The 24,395-nt window shown below is 37.3% G+C and overlaps 1 protein-coding gene across 2 annotated transcripts in view; it reads right to left on the reverse strand.

Moving 5' to 3' along the window:
* Positions 1-24,395, reverse strand: part of EFCAB11 (EF-hand calcium binding domain 11) — a 61,502-nt gene that overhangs the window by 20,568 nt on the left and 16,539 nt on the right. The window contains exon 6 of one of the 2 annotated variants that reach the window (XM_026679169.2): positions 832-2,817. The exons of the other annotated variant lie outside the window; for it this stretch is intronic. Coding sequence (XP_026534954.2) covers positions 2,724-2,817 — 94 coding nt within the window. The 3' untranslated portion in view covers positions 832-2,723. Of the gene's footprint in view, positions 1-831; positions 2,818-24,395 lie in introns of those variants that run through there. 2 annotated transcript variants of the gene reach the window in all.

The raw sequence follows: 24,395 nt of genomic DNA on the forward strand, positions 1-24,395 counted from the left end.
ACTTTTACAGAAAAGTGCTGAAAGACTGCTATCTCCACTGGAGTCCAAAGGAGAAGTATACATTAGACAGGCACCAGATCATCTACTACACGGACACCTGATTTTCTGAAGGCTGTCCCCCTGGAATTCTGCCAACCTGCTCAAGCAACTGGTTAATCATGACACAAGGCACGGTTGTTCTCCCCTCAATCAGAAGATGAGACCTATTGCCGAGCTGGTTTCTTAGGCCATTCTTTGTGATAAATGTAACTGCAGGGAATCATGCTGAACTAGGTTATGCTCTTGGTTATTTTTAAGAACACTTCGGAAATTAACTCCAGCAGAAAGTGAGCTCTCAAGAATGGCAGAGGCTTGGCAGGCTGACTTCACACTGGACTCAAACAGTGGCTAAAATGTCCCAAGGGTGCTTTTTCAAGAGGCAACTGGACTTTCTGGTTTTCTTTTGAAGATGTTTCGCTTCTCATCCAAGAAGCGAAACGTCTTCAAAGAAAAACCAGAAATTCCAATTGCCTTGTGAAAAAGCAACTTTGGGACAACCATGACCTGGATATCTGAGAATCTCCATAGACAGTGGCTAAAATACTTGAGCGCCATGCTAGCATGTAATAGAATTGGAAGGGATTGCAAGATTCATCTAGTTTAATCCTTTTCAGGAAAAAAACAATTAAACAATTAACTATGATTTAAGCCTCACCTATTAAAAATCTCTCAAGATCGAGAAGCCACAACTTCTACAGGTTCTGCTATTATACAGGTTATACCTTCACATATGGGCAATGATGATATTGATAATGTCAAACTCTTGATAGTCCAAATCAAGATACTAAGAGGTTTCTTTAAACAGATTTATTCAAAATGGGAGGATTAGGTTGTAGAAATCCTGTCAATATTTTAACTGTTAGGATCCAATTTATCTCCAAATTTATTAGGGCGGTCTTTTTACAAGTTTCCTTGGTAACAATCCTTTGTACAAGTGATGCAGCTATCCATTTTTTTAGATAAGAAAATAATACGGTCAAGAGACCATTGGGAGATGGGCACTGCAGAAATATGAAAAATAAATAAATATATGTAGTTGTTCTTGAACTTGTACTATTTCCAAATTACCTGTTTCCCAGACACCAACAAACCATAACAGTGAGACCTAGAGGTAAGGTCAAACAGGGTGTGCAGGCTCTGAGGTTACACGCACTCATATGACACATGGACATGCAGCATGAAGACATCTATCCAACAGCAGTCCACATAGCCAGGAAGAGGAAACCAGCTTTCCATTGCCCAGTTGCCTGTCTGCTTGAGAAATAAGCTACTGCTGGAGGGGTTTTGTGTGAATTCATGTGCAGAAGCTAAATTTTGGTGGGAAGATTAATATGCTACCTTCAAAAGAAAAGCAGGTGCTGGATGCAAAATTAAAGATATTTCTGCTCATGCAACTCTACCGTGACTATATTCCCACACACAAAGGATGCGAATACAGAAAAGTTCTAGCAGTACGTTGTTTCAGGTTGTTCAGAGTGCACAATGCACTCAGTATGTGCGCATTATTCAAAGTGCATAATATTCGGTATCTATGCCCTTGGTTTCTAATGCTGAGATTTAAACACAGCAAGTGTCCCTAAACAGGAACAGCCAAGAGCATGCAGAGTGGATGTGCACATGTACATTCAGCAAGCAGTCACCACTATCATATCCAAGGCATTTCCTGATGATGGCTGTTTTGCATTCATTGATTCTGGGAGGCATGGCTTTCAGGCTGTTGCTTATTCAACACAATTTGTGTGTTGCATTCTCTTGTTTCGGCTCTTTTGTCTGTGGAAAATTCAAAGCACGTTTAAAAATACAAATATTTGTATTAGGTGGCCTGCTAACTGCTAATTCATGGTCAGAGCATTCTTTTCATACTGTTATGCAATGTTGATTCAGCCCATAGGGCTCACAGGCTTGAGCTAGGTTCTTTTTTTCACGCTGCAGTTCTCTTTTAGCAATTCAAGTGAAATATCCAGCCACAGAAAAGGTAATGATTGTATTTTGACTGAAAGAGTTGTCTTGTGGGATATAAAAAAAAATCAACCAACCAACCAACCCATTCATCCAGAGCCAAGCAGTTTCTCTTCACATTTCTTTCAATTAAAATAGCAATGGCCAGATCAAACAGTTGCTTCTAAGAGACAAAAGCTAAGATTATCAGATATGGACTACAAAATCTGGATGACCAGTAGATGGCAACAAGGAGCTAAGAGTTTTCTTATCTCTGCTATTATCCTACTGGTTGTCCAGATTTTGCAGGCTAGCAGTCCATTCTGCATCCCATTGTTTCCTCTTTACAGAACATCTAGAACCAATCCCACTTCCAGATTATTTAACTCAGAATAGAAAAACTGGATTTAGTTTGTCCAGACTGTGATCGGCCTTCATGGAAATGACAGAATTCTGGGAATGAAGTGTTCAAATAAATTGGGTTTTTTCATTTAATTAAGCAGTCTTTCATTATTTTTCCTTTTCCATGTTCATGCAGTTGTATCAATTAATTTTGCATAAATATTGAGGAAGAAGAACCAAAACTAAAGAAGTAATTAAACAAAGTCAATACATGTCATGGAAGTTTGAATGGATAGGATTTCTCTGTTTCCTTGGATCCTGTGTAGATTTGTAATGCTGAAGAAAAAATGTTTTGCAGCTTTTGGAAACGGCAGTTCTTTTGCAAATTTGTAACAAATTGAACTTCAGGTAAGATGAGACAAATTTTCTTGTCCATACTTCATTGCTGATTCAAATTCATTGAAGCTAATACGGCCATCAGAATCCTGATCAACCTCCCTATAAAAGAAAAACATTTGGATACTTTATTAAAGAAATAGTTCTATATTTTATAGCATGAAAGTATGTTGATTCTGTAAGGCAAAGACTAATATCTAATTGACAAATATCTAAGGCCAGCACTTCAAATGCACAAAAGGACTTTTACAATTAAACGTCCTCTTTCCTTTCATCTACAATATGTCTTTGAATCTATTCCAGAATGCTATTTGGAAACAACTGAATTTCCAGTTCAAGGTAGGTGGATATTTTCCGATAAAACTATTAATCCTTAATCCTATAGTGTTAAGCATATAGGGTGCTATGTACATTGTCAAATGCTCAGGTAATGAATATATTATCTAAACTCAGAACAGTGTATACAACATTTGCAACTTTTAAATATAGCTAGTTAATTATAGGGAAATGCCTAAAAACTGGGTATCTGAAAGCAAAGGCTGTTCATGCAGCCTTTGGAAGCTCCTTTAGGGTTTTTTAAAGATTTTTTTTTAACCCTGCCTTTAATATTTTTTATAAATAAGTCAAGGTGGCAAATATATTTCATACTTATGAATGAAGACAAATATATGTGTCCCAGGATATTATTGCAAGATCCATCCCAGTTCCGATCACTAGAACCAAAGGTTTATTCCTCCAAGCTTTCGGGCTCATGCTGGAGCCTGAAAGAGAACAACTCTCTCTCCAGAATGTATGCACTGGGCTGAACCATTGCTGAAGATAAAGTCCTTGGTGCTCTCTGATAACAACTCTCTGGTTGTTTTCTTGCAGATGTTTCATTACCCAAACTAGAAAACATCATCAGTGCTGGTAGGTCTCAATCTATATTCTAGTGTAGTGATGGCTAACTTCTTCCATGTTGCGTGCCACAAGTGCACCCATGATGCAATGTGAGTGTGACTCTTCCCACCCCCTGCGCATGCACGCAGGACCCCCCTGCACCACACACCTCTGCACATGCGTACGCAACCCCCCCACACGCCGCATGCCTCTGCGCATGCGCTCATGTCTTCTACACGTGTCTCCCCCTGTGCATGCGTGGCAGATACCTGATAACCATCTGGCTGGTGAGGGCACGCGCGCATACGCAGTGGGGCTCTTCCAGGTGACCTCTTGCGTGCTGGCAGAAGTGGCTCTGCATGCCACTTCCGGCACACGTGCCATAGGTTCGCCATCATGGTCCTAGTGGCTTGCCCTGTCAGTGTTGGTGGGAGTGGTTTTGGGAGGTTCTTTGGTTGAGCTGTTTACTATTAGCTTGTTTGGTAGATCCTTGATTGGGGTATTGTTTAGTTCTTGATTGCTGGTTTGATGTTAATCTTGGTGTTCTGGTCATCTGGGTGTTGATTACTGATGGAGAGATGTTTTAGTCTTTTTGTTCCTTTTTCAGCTTGTTGATTATCTCCCTTGAATGTAGATGCTATTTATGTCTATGTGCCAGTTATAACTGATATGTCAGAGTGCCAGACTTCCAGGAATTCTCTAGTGTTTTTTGACTTGGTTTGGTCTAGGATGGTCAGAGTTTTCCAGTTTTCCAATACTATTTATTTGACTATTTTCTATTACAATTTTTAATTGCTATATTGATGGTGGCCAGTAAAAGTCAAAATGGATTTTTGCATTGATCTAGCACAGGTCACACAATACTGTTAAATAAAAATAATGCATCATTAGAATGTGTCCAAGAATGAACACTTACAACTGTTCATCTTGTAAGTTGCTCTACTTTGCTCATTGTTGACTGTTTGTGAAACCAATTATTTTGTTGTTGCTGTGTATCTTTATTTTTCATTGTGAATTATTATGCTGATGTTAGTAACTGTATTCATCACCCAGAGTATGTGCTTCAAACAAACAGCCAGATAAATTGAATAAAATATAAATAAATAAATATTCTGAATGTGTGAGTTTTCAAGTATTATCTAGTTCAAATGAATAACTATGATGAAAATGACATGTTTCATTTAAATGTATCTTTGAAGTAGGAGAAATATTTATCTCTTTGATTCAGTAAATATAAATCAATAGTCCAGAATAACTGCTGTTTATTATTCATCAAATTTTTCTAGTAATTTTAAAAACTATTTATTTTGTGCCACTCAGCACCTAAGGCTAATCTTTTACTAGAATGATAGATGTAATTAGTGCACAACTTAACTCAATGCAGAATATAAATTACACTCTTATTATATTAGGTAATTAAAGCATCCTGAATCACTTCCTACCCTGCCTGGCTGCATAAAGCCACCTCTCCAACTGGAATTTTAAAATCTCAGTGTATTGTCTAAACAGCATAAATAATTACTTTTAGTATGCTCTCTCCAGTTTCTTGATTAATTAAAATGCATATATTATAAATGTTGCAATTGTTCCCCCTCCAATTAATAACCCAATTTCTAATGCAACACATTCTCTTACTCAGTTTTCAGTGCTCTCTTTCCAGATAACATTTTGGATATTTCAGACATTTCTTTAGCTGCTGATCTACCGGATAATTCACTGATACCTGGAAATCCAAGTCAGGTGACAGAAATTGGCAGAAACAGCACAAGAGTGTTTTATGCATACAGAATGAACCACAGAATTTGCCTACCACCAAGTCAGATAATTGGTTGCCAGTATTGTCAGATGAAAGCAATTTTAAGCATGCATCTTCCGCAGCCCTATTTGAAGAACCTGGAGAATTCAAACTATAATTTCCTCCTTGCACAGTTGCAGCTGATCTGTTTACTAGGAAACATATTCAGCTTGCAACCATCATTTTGGTTGTTTTCATTCACTGAACAGAACAAACACTGTTGCATCTAAGGGTTGCTATGTTTTACACCAGGGCTGTCAAATTCGCAGCCTATGGGCGGATGTGTCATGAGCTGGCCATGCCTACCAGTTTAGCAAAGGGGGAAAATAGATTAGATGACCTTTTAAAATTCTCTTCTTCCATAACATACCAGGAAATAGTTGTATTATAATGCCAAATGGCACAATTGTAATTTTACAATACTGCTACCTATTGTTTAAGATTCTGGAAATCTCCTTCAGGAACAAAGGAAATATTTTAATGTTTATCCATATACTTATATTGCTAGTTAGAAATTTCAGGGAAATCAACATGCTGTACAGTGTAAGATGACATCAGTCATTTGTCTGTATCATGTCAAGAAGCAGTCTCAGTTCAGAAGTTGGTCATAGTCAGTGGGTATCCATAGACCATCCTTGCGCTGATCATTCTTGCAATATTTTATTCTGCCTGAATGTGTAGTTCTGCCTGAATATGTAGTCGTTGCTCCATGGATGAATTTGCAATCATGGCATGACTGAGAGGAGGGATGAAAGTAATTTTTTTTGTTGTTTTCAACTAACCATGATTTTTTATATGGAAATAAGGTCAAACTGTGATGTGTTCACCATGTTTTATCCAATTAGCAGGAAATACAAATACAAGTTTTGTGATCATTATATTACAATATAGAGGAAAGATACAAAATGCATCCTACTGCCAGTAGTGTTAATTTCACTCTAAAACAGGGGTGTCAAACTCACATCATCACAGCAGTGTCAACGTGATGTATTGGGACTTTTTCATTGTTCTTTCCAAGCAGATAAATGTACAATTCTTTTTCTACTTGATAATGGTGCATTTTGCCGGCTATTATTATTATATCATCAGCAAATATTGATTATTCTTTTGAACTACCAGCAAATAATAAAACAAATAATGCCATAAAGATAGAGGGAGTATGGGTGCAGAAAGCCAAGATTTTCCATTAAATTTCACCATTTGTGAAACTGAACTTCACCATTAATAAAATTCAACCATTAGATATAATTGAACTTCCCTATTCAAAGAAGGATCACAATCTGGGATCCCTCTTGGATTCACAGCTTCTGCTAGAAAGGCAATTCAAGACTATGGCTAGGAGAGCCTTTGTAGTTTTGTAGATATCTATTGTAGCCATTTCTAATCCAGGAGGCTCTTTTGACAATCACTCATGCCTTTGTCACTTTATGCTAAATATACCACAACTCATTCTACATAAGGCTGCCTTTAAATTCCTTTTAGAAGATATAGCTGGTCCTCAATGCAGTTTCATGAGTACTAATAGAAATATAACCCATATTACCCATCTAACACTACTACTTTGGAAGTTTTACTGGTTTCCCAGTACAATTCAAGGTGCTGGTTGTCACATTTAAATGTCAGGACCTAGGTATCTTTGAGACCACTTTCTCTGAGTGGAACCTGCCTGTCTAGTAAGATCTATCATGTAAGGCAGGGGTCCCCAACCACGGTCCGCGGACCGGTCCGTCCGTGGAACAAATCCTACCGGGCGCTGGTTTGCTGGCGCCGCCATCTTGTTTTGATGAAAAAGTGCTTCCGGTGAGCTTTTCCGGGTAGAAAGCTCACCGGAAGCACTTTTTCATCAAAACAAGATGGCGGCGCCAGCTGATGCCGGCACCGGCCGCGGCGCCCAGCTGATGCCGGTACCGGGCCGCGCATAAAAAAGGTTGGGGACCACTGATGTAAGGCACTGAAGGCTCCCCAGTCTACGGGAATGTTCTCCATAAAAAGGGGATGACTTCCTTCTCCAAGAGCAGCATTCTACTGGAGATAATGGGGAAGCAATAACATATCATTGCTCTGTTGGAGAAGGATATCAAGACTTGGCCTTCTGAAGAGCCTTTGGGAATTAAGTGAGCAACTGAATTGCTTCTGAAGTAGTATTGCCATGTGATTGTTGAGTATTTTAAGTAATATCTCTGTGTGGTAGATTCTGATTTTTTTGTTATGTCACTAGTGGTTTTTTATTTAACTATATTTTAACCCTCCTAATGTAATGAGGAATATACAGCCACCAAGATTCACTTTTAATTTATAAGATATAATAATTATAAGATATAATAAATAATTAAAAAAAATAAAAGACTTATGAACTCTGTTTCTATTGGCTCTGATAAGGTTCTAAACTATTTATCAACCACTTTTTAAGAACTATTTTAACACAATTCTTACAGCACAACAATTCTTGGAAGGCACTCTACCTGGATGACTGAGAATCTTCACACACACACACACACACACACACACACACACACACATACAGGGGGGAAGGTGGAGATGGAGATTGTTTGGGCTGAAATCTTGAAAGAAAAATATATTTTCTCTCTGCAATTTAAAAGGCAAATAGCTTACTTTGTTTAAATACTGAAGGAAAAAAGGGAAGAACTCACAACAGAATGCAGTGCAAATAATTAAGAACGTAAAACCATTCTTGCTTACTTTAATATTCTTAATAAAAGTACTGTATAAACAAGAACTGAACTGGTAATGAATTTATAACAAATCATAGGAACACCCAGGGCTCTTCAGTCATGTTTTGTTTTCTGCACACTTATTCCCACACCCTCATACCTCTTTTACTGGCAATATGCCCTATAGCTATGTATTATTTATTATTTATTTAGAAAGCCCTGTACCACTCATCCAGGTACATTGAAAAACTGGTCCCAAATGAGAACAATTAAAAGCAGTTTATGATAAACTTAAAAAACCATCAATTTATATTGAATTACATAAATAATCCAATAAAAGCTTCTAAAAATAAAATGCTTAAAAGCATAAATGGCTTAAAAGCTGTTGAAACAGGGGAGGGGGGGGGGAATGCCAGATCTGTAGGCGCACCACTTTAATGAGTGCCTAAAAGACAGGATAAATCTTAAATCACTGCCTGAAGGTTCAATGTCAACAACATCAGAATTCGGATGGCATGCCACAATATTGGGATGGCGTGCCAAAGTAACTATTATATAATTTAAGTAGTAATATTTCTTCTTGGAGAATGTATGTTTTCAGATGTCACTCAATGACCACCCTCATGTTTTATCCTTTGTTTAAGCCTTTTAAGCATGCCAGGAAGAGAATGAAAGCCAGGCAAAAGAAGAATGCCACAGAAGGTAATTTTAATACCGGGATTATGGGAGTTGTTAGTATAACGTTTAATACTAAATAGAAGTTGGGGAAAATACCAGCTTGTAATTTTATAATAATATTTATGACAGACATATAGCAATACCACTTAGACCAGGGGTGTCAAACTCGTGTTGTTACGGCGGCGTCACATAATGTATCAGGACTTTCCCCCCCTTTGCTAAATCAGGCGGGGGCAGGACCAGCCTGTGACACATCTGGCCTGCAGGCCATGAGTTTGACACCCTTGACTTAGACTAATATATCACTCCATAATGCCGGGTCCTTATTTTACTGACCTAAGAAGGAGGGAAGGCTGAGTCAATCTTGTGCCCTGTCAGGATCTAACTCCTGGATGTGAATAGAGATAGTGTGCAATACTGCATCATTCTAACTATATGCCAGGAGGGCCCCTGTGATTGGTGTGTGTGTGTTTGTGTGTGTGTATGGAGGGAGGGAGGGAGGGAGAGAGATTATAAAATGCATATTTTTATAAGTTTAAATTGGAAGCTATTATTGCAGGACTACTGAATTGTCAACCTGACTGAACACTTCGTACAAAGAGTGTTGTTTGGGGATGAAATGACCAACCGATATTTCAAGGATGGCAGCTTTTTCAGTAATCTGTATTTTTGTCTAATAAATCAGTCACTGCTATTTATTTCTAATACTTGTATCTTTGTTGATGAGCTTCCTGCAGTGCTCTGCAATTTACTCAGATACATGAGTATTAATTTCATTTTTAAAAATACATATAAAGAAAACCAAATAAATACTTAACAAATGTGGAACAGCTACAAAAAAGATCGTTATGGTTTTTAGAATAATGTAGTATAGACCTAATGACAATCAAACCTGTTATTTTGAGAGGACAAAGTATCAAGGAAACATTTTAATTGCAATAATATAATCAAGATCTGATGTAGATACTCTCTAAAATAGTCTGAAGTGCTCTCGTTTTTCAATGGCAAATTATTTTAAAGTGATGTGATTAAATAAGAAAGGCAATGTATTGTACTGAAGAAAAGAGTTCAAAGATTTAATAGAAATGGTTACTTTTTATTGGAAATTCTTTATTTCTTTTATATAATAGGATCCATATTCAAATAATGTGATTAATGAAAGCAATATTTTATTACTTCTGGGCAATCAGTTTAAATAAAAATAAGGAACTAAGAAGACTCATCTCATTGAGGGCTGGGATACTCATGTAACATTTTTATATAAAAACTCATATGCATATATGTCTTCTATTAAATTACAAGTAGACTTCAACCTATGACTTTAATGGAGCCTACCTGTAAGTCATATGTCATAAAGACCAATCCAATTTTTGTGGTGGTCATTGGGTGAATATCACTGTGGTTGTTAAGTGAATCCACAGTCATTAAACAAACAAATGGTTTTCTTCATGTACATATCCAGCACTTTTTCATCCTATGTAATCAAAGACCTAGACCACTTAGCAACGTGCATTTCTTCATTTACTCTTCCCTTCTAAGAACAAACTGGAGGACCATCTTAACTCTAAAATGATAATATGGTTCGCTAATTCTTGTAAAAGCAATCTTGCCACTACATCATGGGTGTCAAACTCGATCGCGTCACGTGACGTATTGCAATGTTTTTTGCCTTGCAGACTTGAGGTGGGTGGGGCCTGTGTCTGACGCATCTGGCCCACGGGCTGCCAGTTTGACGCTCTTGCACTACATTATCTTGCGGATGTTCAAAGCAGAAGAGGGTTATTATACTGAATTTTCTTGCATCCTGGTTCCCTTGTCTTCCAATGTTAATGATTTATCAGATCAACTATTCCTGTGAAATATAATACTAGGTAGAAAATTACATTCCTTCTTACATTTGTTGATACAATGAATGTTAGAATCAAGTTATAGAAATATATTTTATAAAACAAAATGCTACATTTTGTGATGACCCAGGGCAAGGCACAGAGGCAACACAGCCAGCTGATAGTTCGAATTCCCCTTTATTGCTCCAACTTTCCCCCAAAGGCTGCCATCAGGAAGAGGCGGTCCTTGCTTGTCGCCTGAACTCTATCGCTCCTCATCTCCACTGCTTCCCATTCCTTCTCCCCTCTCTCGGTCATCCTGTTTGTTCTTCCCTGCTGGCAAGCCATCCCAGGCCCGAGGGATGCCTTGTCTTGCTCCTCCCCGTCCTCCTCCAGAGCCAACGAGGCTGCCCCGCAACCTTCTTCGGCCCCAGCTCTGGCTCATCCTCCTCCGCTGATTCAAGCTCCAATGGGGCCATGACACATTTATAGTTATTAACAAAAACCAATACTTATGAGGTCAAAATAGATATGTTCACATCTAGATTTTCTTAGAGAATATTATTTCCTTCCCTCAATGAGTGATCCCCCTTAACTGTTTAAGTATGAAAACTCACTTAAAAGGTTTCAAATAGCTAGATAGATATAGATTGCTATCATAGCTGCCTTCTTAGTAGGAACAGATGGAGCAACAGAACTTTATATTCAGCATATGCAATTGCATAAAATATGAAGCTTTTAAAACACTGATGTGCTCTAATGTTTATTAACAGAAAAATGTGCTACACAGCTACAAATCAGAAAACAGAAATTGTACTATATTAATCTACACTTTCAACATCTGCTTAACTACTGATTAAATTATGTCAGCTTTGTTCTCAATACAACACTAATAGAGACAAATACAAATTTATGGATGCTTTTCCTCTATTAAAAAAAAGCATATCCACTCAAGCTTTTTCAAATTCCATTAATTTCATTAGAAAGCAATGGATATTCTGGGCACTTTGTCACAAAAATCTAAATCACTTAATAAGAGTTAGGATTTCTCTGGATACCTTTTTGTAGTTGTGCTCATTGAAATATTCAGCTTTACAAAACAGTCATAGCAGACTGGATTGCATCAACCAAGGATAATATCAAAATTAAATGAAGTCATAGCAGAGCTCTATACTGAACTACTGAGGTTACATTTGGAATACTGTGTCCAGTTCTGGTCACCATAATACAAAATGGTGCTGAGGCCCTTGAAAGAGAGCAGAGAGGAGCAACTGAGGGAAGACATGATAGCATGACAGCAGCAATATTTGAAGGGCTGTCACAGAGAAGACAGCATCAATTTATTCTCAATAACACCTGAGGGTAGAGCAAGAAGCAATAATTGGAATCTTATTTGAAGAAGGTCCAATTTGGAAATAAGGAGGAACTTCTTAACAATTAGATTCCCAGAGTTGTGGGTGCTCCATTGCTGGAGGTTTTCAAGACAAAAATTAGACCACTATTTGTCTGAGATGGTTTGAGGACTCCTGCACTGGGCACAGGATTGGACAAGAAGATCTCCAAGGTCCCTTCCAACTCCATGAATGATTCTATGATTATTGATAGTGTATTAATCCTAAATGAATTAGCTATTTGTGAACATATAAGTTCATTTTTGCTTAGTTTCAGTTAAACAATTTGAAAGAACAAATTTCTTTAGGTGAAGCTGGTGGGGATTTTATTATGAGAAACTAGAAAGTGTAAACCTTAACTAAGAATGTTTATTATATATATATCTCCTATCTTTCATTCAATTGCTGTCATTTAAAACAAATTTAGATTGTTTAAAAACATCATTTTTCAGGGAAATATTGGCAATATATTTTTTCATCACAAACTGCCCCAATAGTTATGAATATCAGTTTAAACCCTGAATATTTTGCTCATTGCTAAAATCTCATTTACTAACTATGAAAGTGCCTATTATTGATGCTAAATAGAACACACATACACACAGAATTTATAAAGTAAAACATAAAATTTACAACAATTTTATGCTAATATAAAACCATGTGAAAGAGTTATTTTATAACTGTACAAACAAAACTTCTACAAATTCAATACTTTTTAACATCAAAGCAAGAATAAGTCAATAATACACACACATATACTTTCAATTCACAATATTTATATATTTCATAGTTTCTCATAATGTGAGAGAAATAGGTGGTTAATTATTATTGTCATTATCAGAGTATTTTATACAATCATCATACAGAAAAAAGTATTTTTCTCCCTTATTTTCATCATCTTTCAATTTATATGTTAATTTTTCCATTATCACACTAGACCATAAGTTATCATACCAATTTTTCTTATATGCCTTCCAGATGTTTCCAATATTTTGCTATTATTAATCTAGCTGCCATTCATAAAAAAATTAATAGTCCTTTGCATTTCAGATTTGTATTGTTTTTTATATATATATATATATATATATATATATATATATATATATATATATATATATATATATATATATATATATATATATACTACTAAAATGTGTCTGTAAGCTTTAACTGGGCATCATAGAGCAACTACTTTTGAACCAAGGTACCCCAAATGGGCTAACTTACAGAATGCACCCAAAATCTGACAACCCAGACTCTCATGGGATTCAAATTTGGCAAATTTGTGCTTGTTTCAGTGTTGCTGCACCACCACCAGGAGATTAAATACACTTGTCTCACCCTGGCCATCAAGAGGCTGAGCAAGCCAGTCCCTCCTCTGACCACTGGAGATCAAGTAGAGTAGTCCCACCCTAGCTCTCTGGAGGTTGGGTAGATTGGTCCCACCATTAGCTGCCAAAAGACAATCAGTTGCAGTCAAACCAGCAGGAAGTCAGAAATTGGAAGTTGCTCCTGGTCCCACTGCTTTTTTTGGGGGGAAGGGGCCTTGGTCATTCTGTTTCTCTGTTTAGGCAAGGAAATATCTCTGAAATGATGACCCAGTGGGTCACAGATTCTCTATTCACAATGGTAAAAGGCATGAATGATTCCTCTATTCTTTAATTACAACTAATGCAATTTCCTGAAATATCATGTGCTAAAATTTACTAACTTTTGACTTGGAATGGAATGTATGAATGGCCTGGGAAAAAGAGAGGAGATACTGTCTAAGAAATAATCAGACAAGTGAGGCAGGAGCAGGGGTGGGATTCTACAGGTTCGCACCTATTCTCTAGAACCGGTTGTTAACATTCTAAGCAGTTCGGAGAGCCGGTTGTTAGAAAAAATTACTGGCCTAATCCTGTAAGGAAGGCAGGAAGGAAACATTCTGGTGTTGCTTACAGAAACTGCCTCTCTGTTAACCCTTATTACATTCTTGGCAGGACTAGACTTCCTGTCTCTGGAACTTCTCTGGAGGTTTTTTTTCCTCCTTTGCTGGTAATTTGCTTGTGTGGAGTGACCATTCAAAGTTACAATGGCACTGAAAAAAGTGCCTTATGACCATTTTTCACACTTACAACTGTTGCAGCATCCCCACAGTCATGAGAGGCCAGCGAGGAAATGCATGCCTCAATGTGAGTGATGTTGAGTTGGCCAGTAAAAATATTTGCATCCCATCCCTGCTATTAAATGACCTGCAAGCTCCTGCCTTTTTGTCTGTCTCGCTTATTATTAATAATATTGTATTATCAATCTCTTGGCAATAAATTTCACATGTAAATTGACCCTCTAATTATTTATTCTTTTTGCTGCATAGGAGAAGAAACTTTCAATAATATTCTTTCTGTTTTTTGTAATCTTGCTTTTTCTACATAATTTTCCCATTTAAATTTGCCTCAGCTTTTCAGATGTGGGCCTTCATTCTTCATATTTTTTAATCTTGACTTTTTCTTATTTTTATTGCTGGAGATTATTTATGTATACAAAATAGTAGCCAGTTTGTATCATCATCTGATGACAATAAATTTTAATGCAGATGGTTCTCTAAATAGCTTTCTCTTTATATAAAGGAAGATAAAATACATTGTCCAAAGATAGTATAATAAAATAAATAAAATACTCTCATGCTGAGTATCACAAATACTAAAAAAATGCTTCACTTTTGAATTTGACAATGACTGCTATCTTTTCCCTAACAATATTTCCACAGAATGAAAGCAAATGTCTGATGCACATCAGCGTTTTTAAAAAGATATATTATAAACAAAACTAACTGTATTGACTAAATGAAAACATAACCTTTCAGTCTATATTTTATTATTCCATTACTGTTTCTTTTTACAATTTTATTTTCATCCATGATTGAAAACATTTTAAACCTCACAATCAAAGCCAATGAATGAACAAGAGACAAAAATAAAAGCAGACAGCCAATCAATATTATCAACAAGGAGACTATATTCCTTGAAATAAAAATGTGAGGTAGCTGTTCATATTTGTTGAGTTTTCTTGCTGTTTTCATTTGTATACCTAGCAACAGACTATCAGAAAATTAACAAACAGTGATATTTTGATACTGTGAAATAAGTTGCAAAACTGTACCAAAATGCTTTTCCAAAAGATTAGACTTTCTTGGGTTTTTTTTCATTTCGCTTTTCATCCAAGAAATTTACTCCCCAACATTCAGTCAGAACTGTAGAAGCAAGATGTTTTTAAGGGGGGGAAATGCCTGACATTTCCAAAGTTCAATATTAATGTGGATGTTTGACCAACATTATCAAATTTAGGCTCTCTCAGTGTTTCTCAATCTTAGCAACTTTAAGATGTGTGGACCAATTCATAGATTTCCCTATGAATGGTGAATTCTGCGAGCTGAAGTCTACATATCTAGAAGTAGCTAAGGCTAAGAAACACTGGCCTACCCCCAAAAATTATCTGTTATGATATCCCCACCTAGTGGAACTGCAATTACCTATTTTCAAATAGTTGCTTGAAAAGCAAATGGATGTGCAATGTGCAAAATGGTAAAGCAATCAGATGCGTCTTTCCTACAACTTTCAGGAGCAAAGACTCATGCCCTCGGCCTTTTCTGTGCTTAAATCACTTTTCTTTGTAACGATTTCTTTGAGTCTAGAGAAAGCAATGCTATGTCAGATTCTGCCCATGGTGTTTTCTTTAAAATTACATTTTTAAAATATTCAAAATGTATTTAAGGTATTTTTCATATCATTCTATTTCTCAACAATAATAAAATACTGCTTTGATTGAGATGCTAGGGAAGGCTAAGGCAATCAATAATTTAGGTTATTGTTTCTACACTGAACTGAAATGTTTAAATGGCTGCATTTTATTGAGGATGAGACTGCGTATGTTTGCATTTTATTTTTATATGTGCTCACTACAGGTGATGTGATTATGAAACACTGCAGCCATGCTTTTAAAAAATAACCTGAACAAATAATTTTTACTAGTCAATTTCAAGGAAGAATGGTTTCTTACAATTTCCAGAACATCAAAACAACTACCAATATTTTCTATCAAACACTTTCATATCTGTTACTCAGCAACAAGATCATAATTAAGTAGGATAATTTTTTCACAGGTAATAGATAACAGATAATCAGAGTTGGAAGGGACCTTGTAGGTCATCTAGTCCAGGGGTCCCCAACCGCCGGTCCGCGGACCGATACCGGTCCGCGGAACAACTCTTACCGGGCCGCTGGTTGCTGGGCGCCGCCATCTTTTTGGTAAAAGTGCTTCCGGTGAGCTTTTCCGGTAGAAAGCTCACCGGAAGCACTTTTTCATCAAAGATGGCGGCGCGCCTCGTGAGCTTTTCCGGGTAGAAAGCCATTTCTACCTGAAAAAGCTCACCGGAGCGCTGCGCCGCCATCTTTTGACGAAAAAGTGCTTCCGTGAGGTCATCGGAAGCACTTTTTCGCCAAAAAGATGGTGGCGCCCAGTTGATGCCGGACCGGGCCGCGGCGCCCAGCTGATGCCGGTACTGGGCCGCGGCGTCAAAAAGGTTGGGGATCCCTGATCTAGTCCAATCCCCAGCCCAAGCGGGAGACCCTATACCATTTCTGACAAATGGCAATCCAATCTCTTCTTGAAAGTCTCAAGTGATGGTACTCCCACAACTTCCGAGGGCAAGCTGTTTCACTGATTGATTGTTCTCACTGTCAGAAAGTTTCTCCTTATTTCCAGGTTAAATCTCTCCTTGTTCAGTTTCCATCCATTATTCCTTGTCTGACCTACAGGCGCTTTAGAAAATAGCTTGACCCCTTCCTCTCTGTGGCAGCCCCTCAAATATTGGAAGACTGCTATCATGTCTCCCCTGGTCCTTCTCTTTACTAGACTAGCCAAGCCGAGTTCCTGCAACCGTTCGTTGTATGTTTTAGCTTCCAGTCCCCTAATCATCCTGGTTGCTCTTCTCTGTACTTTTTCTAGAGTCCCAACATCTTTTTTATAATGTGGTGAACAAAACTGGATGCAGTATTCTAGGTGTGGTCTTACTAAGGCTTTATAGAGTGGTATTAGTACTTCCCTTGATCTTGATTGTATCCCTCTGTTAATACAATTTAGGATTGCATTAGCTTTTTTGGCTGCTGCTGTTGCACACTGCTGGCTTATATTTAGCTGGTTGTCCACTAAGACTCCAAGATTCCTCTCACAGCTACTGCTATTGAGCCTGGTTTCACCCAGTCTATATGTGTATTTTTGGTTTTTCTTGCAGGACTTTACTTTTCTCTATATTGAATTTCATTTTATTAGATATGGCCCAGTGTTCTAGTCTGTCAAGATCCATTTGGATCTTGAGCCTATCTTCTTGCCAGCTTAGTATCATCTGCAAATTTGGTAAGTTCCCCTTCTATTCCCTCATCTAAGTCGTTAATGAAGATATTGAAGAGTACTGGGCCTAAGACGGAACCTTGTGGCACCCCACTGCTTACTTCCCTCCATGTAGACTTAGACCCATTAAGGACTACTCGTTGAGTACGGTTTGCCAGGCAGTTGCGAGTCCATCTAGAGGTGGTGCTATCTATTCCACTTTTTTCTAGTTTACTAAGAAGTAGGTTGTGGTCTACTTTGTCGAATGCCTCACTGAAATCTAAATATATTATGTCCACAGTATTTTGCTGGTCTACTAATTTAGTCACTGTGTTGAAGAATGAAATAAGATTGGTTTGGCATGATCTGTTTTTAACAAACCCGTGCTGACTGCTAGTTATTACTTTACTTGTTTCTAGATGTTGGCAGATTTGTTTATTATCTTTTCCAGTATCTTCCCAGGTATTGATGTTAGGCTGATTGGTCTATAGTTTCCTGGGTCTGTTTTTTTTTCTCCTTTTTTGAAGATGGGAACCACATCAGCTCTTTTCCAGTCCTCTAGTAGTTCCCCGGTACTCCATGATTTTTGAAAGATATGGTGCAGTGGTTCTGAGATGACCTCTGCCAGCTCCTTTAAAACTCTGGGATGTAATCCATCAGGCCCCGGTGATTTGTTTTCATCAGGATCAGACAGGTGTTCTCTTATTATTTTTTTGTTTATTTTAACTTTTATTTCTGGTCTGTCTTTTACAGTTATGTTTTTGGTGGGTTGAGCTATAGTTTCTTTTTGCGTGAAGACAGAGGCAAAGAATGAGTTAAGCAGTTCTGCTTTCTCTCTGTTGCCTGTTACTTCCTTGCCATCTTCTCTCAGTGGACCAACTGTTTCCTTGATTTTTTTCTTGTTATTTATATGAAGAAACTTTTTTTTATTATCTTTGACTTTTGTTGCAAGTCTTTGTTCGTTCTGAGCCTTTGCTATCCTGACTTCGTCTTTGCAGATTCTGGCTATCTGCTGATATTCTTCCTTAGTTGTATGTCCTTCTTTCCATTTTTTGTACTTGTCCTTTTTTTCTTTCAATTTGCCAGAGAGATCTTTGTGCAGCCATGCTGGTTTCTTCTTGGATTTCTTGTTTTTCTTTCTCAGTGGTATTGAGCTGGTCTGGACTTCTATGATCATACTTTTCAGAGTTTCCCAAGATTCTTGAGTTGTTTTCCCCTTTAGGATTTTCATCCATGGAATCTTTCCCAAGTTTTCCCAAGTTTATTGAAATCAGCTCTTTTAAAATCCAAGACTCTGGTGTCATTATGTTCTGTTGCTTGTGTTTGTGTTATGTTGAATTCTAGTATGGCATGGTCGCTCTCACCCAAGGTTCCTGCAGTTTCAACTCCCTCTATCACATCTTCTCTGTTTGTAAGAATTAATTCCAGTATGGCTGTCCCTCTAGTTTCACCCTGTACCTTTTGGACAACAAAGTTGTCAGCCAGGTTGGTTAGGCACTTATTTGATTTCTCACTTGGTGTAGAATTAGTTTTCCAATTGATATCAGGATAACTGAAGTCTCCCATTACTATTGTTGTGTGTTTCCTGCATATGTTTGTTAGTTGGCTGGCAAAGGGACATCTATATTTTCTGCTTGATTGGGTGGCCTATAATATACACCTATGGCCATGTCATTCTTTTTTTCTTTTATATTGACCTATATGCATTCTAGGAGGTTTTCATCTTTGGTTTCATGCATTTCTGTAGCAATATAGTGATCCTTTACATACAGTGCAGCTCCACCTCCTCTTTTATGAGGTCTGGTTTTTTTGAATAGTTTGTATCCTTCTACCAGTATGTTCCAGTCATGGGTTTCATCCCACTAAGTTTCTGTTATTCCAACTATATCATATTTACCTTCATGTATTCGTAGTTCGAGTTCACCCTGTTTGTTCCCTAGACTTTGCACATTTGTATATAGGCACTTGAGATGTTTATGTCTGACACTGTGTTTACTGTCTACATAATCTGTGTTGTGCCTGTCTGCCCCTACTTTCTTGCCACCTGTTTGATTAGTGCACATGGTATGGCACTCACTATTAAATGCTTGGTTTTGGTTGGCATCAAGGTTGATAATCTTACCTGCACAAACATCTATTTTGCATGCACTGGTATCCTTATTAGTTTTAGGTTGCTGGGGACAGAAATGTTCTGAATCCATTAATTCTCTGTCCCCACTGTTCAGTTTAAATGTTTATCCAGGAAATCTGTGACTTTAATGCCAAGTAACTCAGTCCCTTTCTTTGATGGATGCAAACCATCTCTTTTGTACAGTTTTTCATTGGACCAGCTACAGACATCATGACTAATAAAACCAAAGCCTTCCCTTTTACATCACTCCTTTAGCCACACATTAAACTTTGCTACACACTGCCCTTTCCCTTTTTGTTCCTTATATACTGGTAGAACCTCCGAAAAGATAAGCCTACAACCCATATTACTAAGTTCATACCCGAAACTCTGGAAGTCTTTCTGAACAGAAAGTACATCCTTCTGGGATAGATCATTTGTACCAAGATGTATAATAGTATCAACATCACAGTCCTTGCTGGCATTCTTGATTATCTTAAGAATACGCTTCTTGTCTCTGCTGGCAGTAGCACCTGACCTCTTTCAAAACCTCAGTATCCTTTCCTAAATTTACATCCCTTACAATTGAGTCCCCAACCAGAAGGTGGCTTCTCTTTTTGGATGTCTTGCTCTTCTTGTGTGACTGGTGCGTAATACCTGATTCACACTTTCTCCTTTCCAAAGTAAGTTCTTCTTCTATGACCATGATCCCCGGCTTACTTGAGCTATCATTATCACAGCTACCTTGACCTGTCACTTTAGTGTCCCTATTAAGGTCAGCAAGGGCACTGTATCTGTTATGCTGGGAAACAGCAAAAGCTTTGCATTTATGGTCCACAGCTCTCACCCTGTCAGATCCTACGGTTGTCCATACTGCCCTTTTCCTGTAGGATATTTGTGGTAGTGGGGGCTGGTAGCACGGCAGCTCAATAGATGGCTGGGTTGGACACCTAATTTCTGCTTGGAGAGCACAGATTAGAGATTCTAGATAGGTAATCTGTCCATGTAGACTGGTAATCTTTTTACAAAGAGGACAGTATCCAAGTTTGAAAAGAGTACTGCGAAAGACAGCTGTAAAACAAATATTACACTGAACTAAGCCGGTCATTTTGAAATAAAATAAAATCACAATCTCAAGCGCACTTACCCTAAATGTCTTATTGGTATTCTTGGTTTATAGAAAGCCACTATCTTTCTCCTTTCTACTCACCCTCTGCTTCCTTCACAAGAAGCCAGCAGCTCCTCCCACAACCTCTGGGAATTTGAAATGCAATGGAAGCAATTCAAACTGCCTCTTTCTTTTCTACTCACCCTCTGCTTCCTTCACAAGCAGCCAGCACCTCCTCCCACAACTTCTGGGAATTTGAAATGCAATGGAAGCAATCAAACTGCCTCTTTCTTTTCTACTCACCCTCTTCTTCCTTCATAAGCAGCCAGCAACTCCTCCCACAACCTCTGGGAATTTGAAATGCAATGGAAGCTTCTTCAATACTGAAGAAGCTTCCTGAGTGAGAAGTGAAGTGTTGGAACAACCATGACTTGGATGATTAAAAATCTCCACAGACAAAATACTGGTTTCTACCATCATTTTATGCTGGATTTCAATTCAATATCTTTAGCCGTTGGTTATCACAAAACTATATGTCTTTCAACCTAACAAGTTATCATGGTACCTGTCAAGAATGCTCTTATCTTCTTCAATTTTCAATTTGGTTTTTTAACTGGCTTCAACTTTTAGGCAGTGCCAAGATTTTAAGACTGTGGCGGTATTTAATATTGAATGTAAATTGTTCTTATATGCTGATGAGATGACTATCCTTGAATGTAATGTCATTACTAAAACTTATTGAAGTTGCATAATATGGTTTATAATCTTGCTATTCCATAACTAGAATAAGTCTAATTGGCTGCCTTTGGGATCCACTGTATCTATAGTCTACTGAAAGAGATTGGTTGCTAATGCTGCATGGATAGATTTCGGTTTATGTTATTCTTAAAGTAAATTACGATATGTTAAGTTAAATATATCTAAATATATACAGGCAATTTCAATAGACATAAATGGATTGCTAAAATATCCACTAAGTCTCTAGGGCAAGATTAATATACTGTATATTTTAAGAAGGATTCCAGTGTTAATCCCTTATTCGATATTCTACACGGATAGATAAATTAATGAGCATTTTTTTATGGCAAGCAAAAGCCTCTCAAACATCTTTTTTTATGATGAAGATGATATAATTTACCTAATTTCAATTGTATCACTGGGCTTTTATTTTAACATCTATGTTTTTTCTAGAACGAGACTTTATATGAAAATTTATCTCTCTTGGAGTTTAAATAATACCTAGAAATCTTAGTAGGTTTTACACTCCAGAAACATTAAAAAGAATTTTTACCTCCAGCCTTTAATATGAGGCAATTACATTTTAATCCCAACTCATATGATAAAACTAATATTATTGAATAAGCCATTTGTGAAAATAGTGGAAAACATGCACTGACTTGAAATGTTTGCAAAATAAGGGACGAATACTTTAAACAAGCTAATTGGTTGTTTTAAAGACTTTAAGAGATTACTATTTAAATATGATTTACTTATAACATGTGACAATTCAACAGGCGCATTGTTTGAATTGAAACAAATCCAATTTTATAAGGAATTAAAAAATTAAATGAAACTTAGAATTAGTTATATAACTACATTTTAGAATGTAGAATTGGAATACCTGGTTCTGGAGATCCATTTATTTTTATTTATTTTATTTATTTATTTATTTGATTTGCCAAAGGGTTGTCAAAGGGTTAAAATTATAAAAAAATCTTCTTATGATTTCAATATGAAATTAATTCATCAGAAAATGTTCATGTTTACTTTTTAAAAGGCTGCAGTTTAGAATTTTTGTGCTGATGCTATAAGAAATGTGAAAGCTCTTTAACTCATATAATGTAGTCTTATTTGGTTTTACAATTCAGTCCAGGTTTTACGGCTGTAGCTCCCCAAAGCTTATGCCTTAAAAGTCTTAAGTCTTAAAAGATGTTACCAACTCCTTCTGGATTATAGAAACCAGAATATCTAAAAATCAGTCCCTCCATCCCACGGATAATAGGATCCAAAATAACAGGAAACTTTTGATTTCCATTTTGGAAACTTTTTTATTCCATACCTCTACTTTTAACACCTGCTAGCTATGATGACCTATTAATACACAGGTCATTTTTTAAATTACTTTTTAGTCATTAATTCATATTTTTACTGCTTGTTGCTAAGAAACATGTATAACATTAAGATGAATGAAACTATATCTTAGGTACTTAGACACATCTCAGATACTTCCCATCTCCCATATGTACCATTTTATTGCAATTTCTTTTAACTTTCTCTTTTTTAATACTGTTTAAAAATATTTTGAGAAATATACCACTAATCAACATACATGAATCACTGAATATGAAACTACTAGCTCGATACTCGTGCTTCACTACGAAACTATGTGGTCGGGCTTAGTTTTTGGGGAGGAAAATAAGGGGGAGGAGGAAATTCTGCCTTGTCTACCAGCATCCATTGGTATTCATCTGGCTAGCATCCTGTCAGTATGTGAGAAAGTTGAGGGCTGTTTGTAAATTGAAACAGTATTTGCTATGTGAGCAAGGAGACAACAAAGAGCCTGGCCGTAGCTTAGCTCAATTGTTCTGTACTAAAGCTGGTTGGTGCTGAGACACTAAATTGAAACTGAAACTCCTCTGCTTGTGTTTTGCATTTGGAACAGATTTCTTTTCAGGTGAGGAGGGGGAGTAGAATTCCTTAGCATCAGAGTGTGTTAATAATAATATACGAAATATTAATGCTCTGATGGTCATTTCGAAAAATCCTTTCTTAGTGAGCACCTAGAAGCCAAGAGGAACATACGTGCTAATTTTCCATTTTTCAGGCTTTACGGTTCTGGAGATTTTGTGATGATGCGTGAGTGATATTTCACTTATATATATATATATAGATTTGATACTATAAAAGAGTACCTGAAGTGCTCTTTGAATATTTATATTCAAGTATTTTCACAAATAAGTGTTTTCTTATCTTGACAAAAGCTTAGGTTGTAGTGCAACACAGCCATCACTTACTTTTGACAACTGCTTGTCTAGCTTGATGTTTAAGGTGTTGTCCAAATTGTTTGTTCTTATATATATCCATACTAGCTGTATAATGTAGCTCTTCTGGATTATACCCTTTATGAAGTAACAGCTGAGCATCTGTAATACAATCTCCCTGATTTTAGCAGTTGCTTCCCCCAGAAAAATCCTTTGGAAATAAATATACAGTCTGCAACTTCATCAGACTGGTTTAAAGAAGACAGAACTTGTCCATTAAATTGACCAGTCCAAAAAATATCAATTTGTTTGTGAATTCTCATCCTTATAAACCCATGATGGCGAATCTATGGCACGTGTGCCGGAAATGGCACGTAATGCCACTTCTGTCGGCACGCAAGAGGTCGCCCGGAAGAGCCCCATTGCGCATGCACGTGCATCCCCCACCAGTCAGCTGATTGTCGGGTATTTGCTGCACATGCGTGGGGGGAGACGCACACGTGGGAGATGCGTGCACATGCGCAGAAGTACACGGTGCACATGCAGGGGGTTGTGTGTGCATGCGCAGGGAGCAGAGTTACGTGTACATTGCATCATGGGTGCAGGCATGCGAGCACGCGCACACGAGTGCACTTTTGGCATGCAAAGTGGAAAAGGTTAGTCATCATAGTTATAAACCAGTGAGCTACTTTACTTTTAACATTAACATTTACTAATATAACACTTCTCTATTCTCCAAGTATTGGTTTGGGAGTGAAAATAGCACTATTCCTACACAACAAACACCAATTTGGTTGGGGTACTGCTATGATGAAACATTAGTAAAAATACAATAAAAAAGGAAAACGAAGGAGAGAAACGTCAAAAGCCAAA

The sequence above is a fragment of the Notechis scutatus genome, chromosome 1, assembly GCF_049901735.1.
Source record: "Notechis scutatus isolate UNSWTSFEM ecotype Mainland chromosome 1, rNotScu1.2, whole genome shotgun sequence".
Classification (NCBI taxonomy): Eukaryota; Metazoa; Chordata; class Lepidosauria; order Squamata; family Elapidae; genus Notechis; species Notechis scutatus.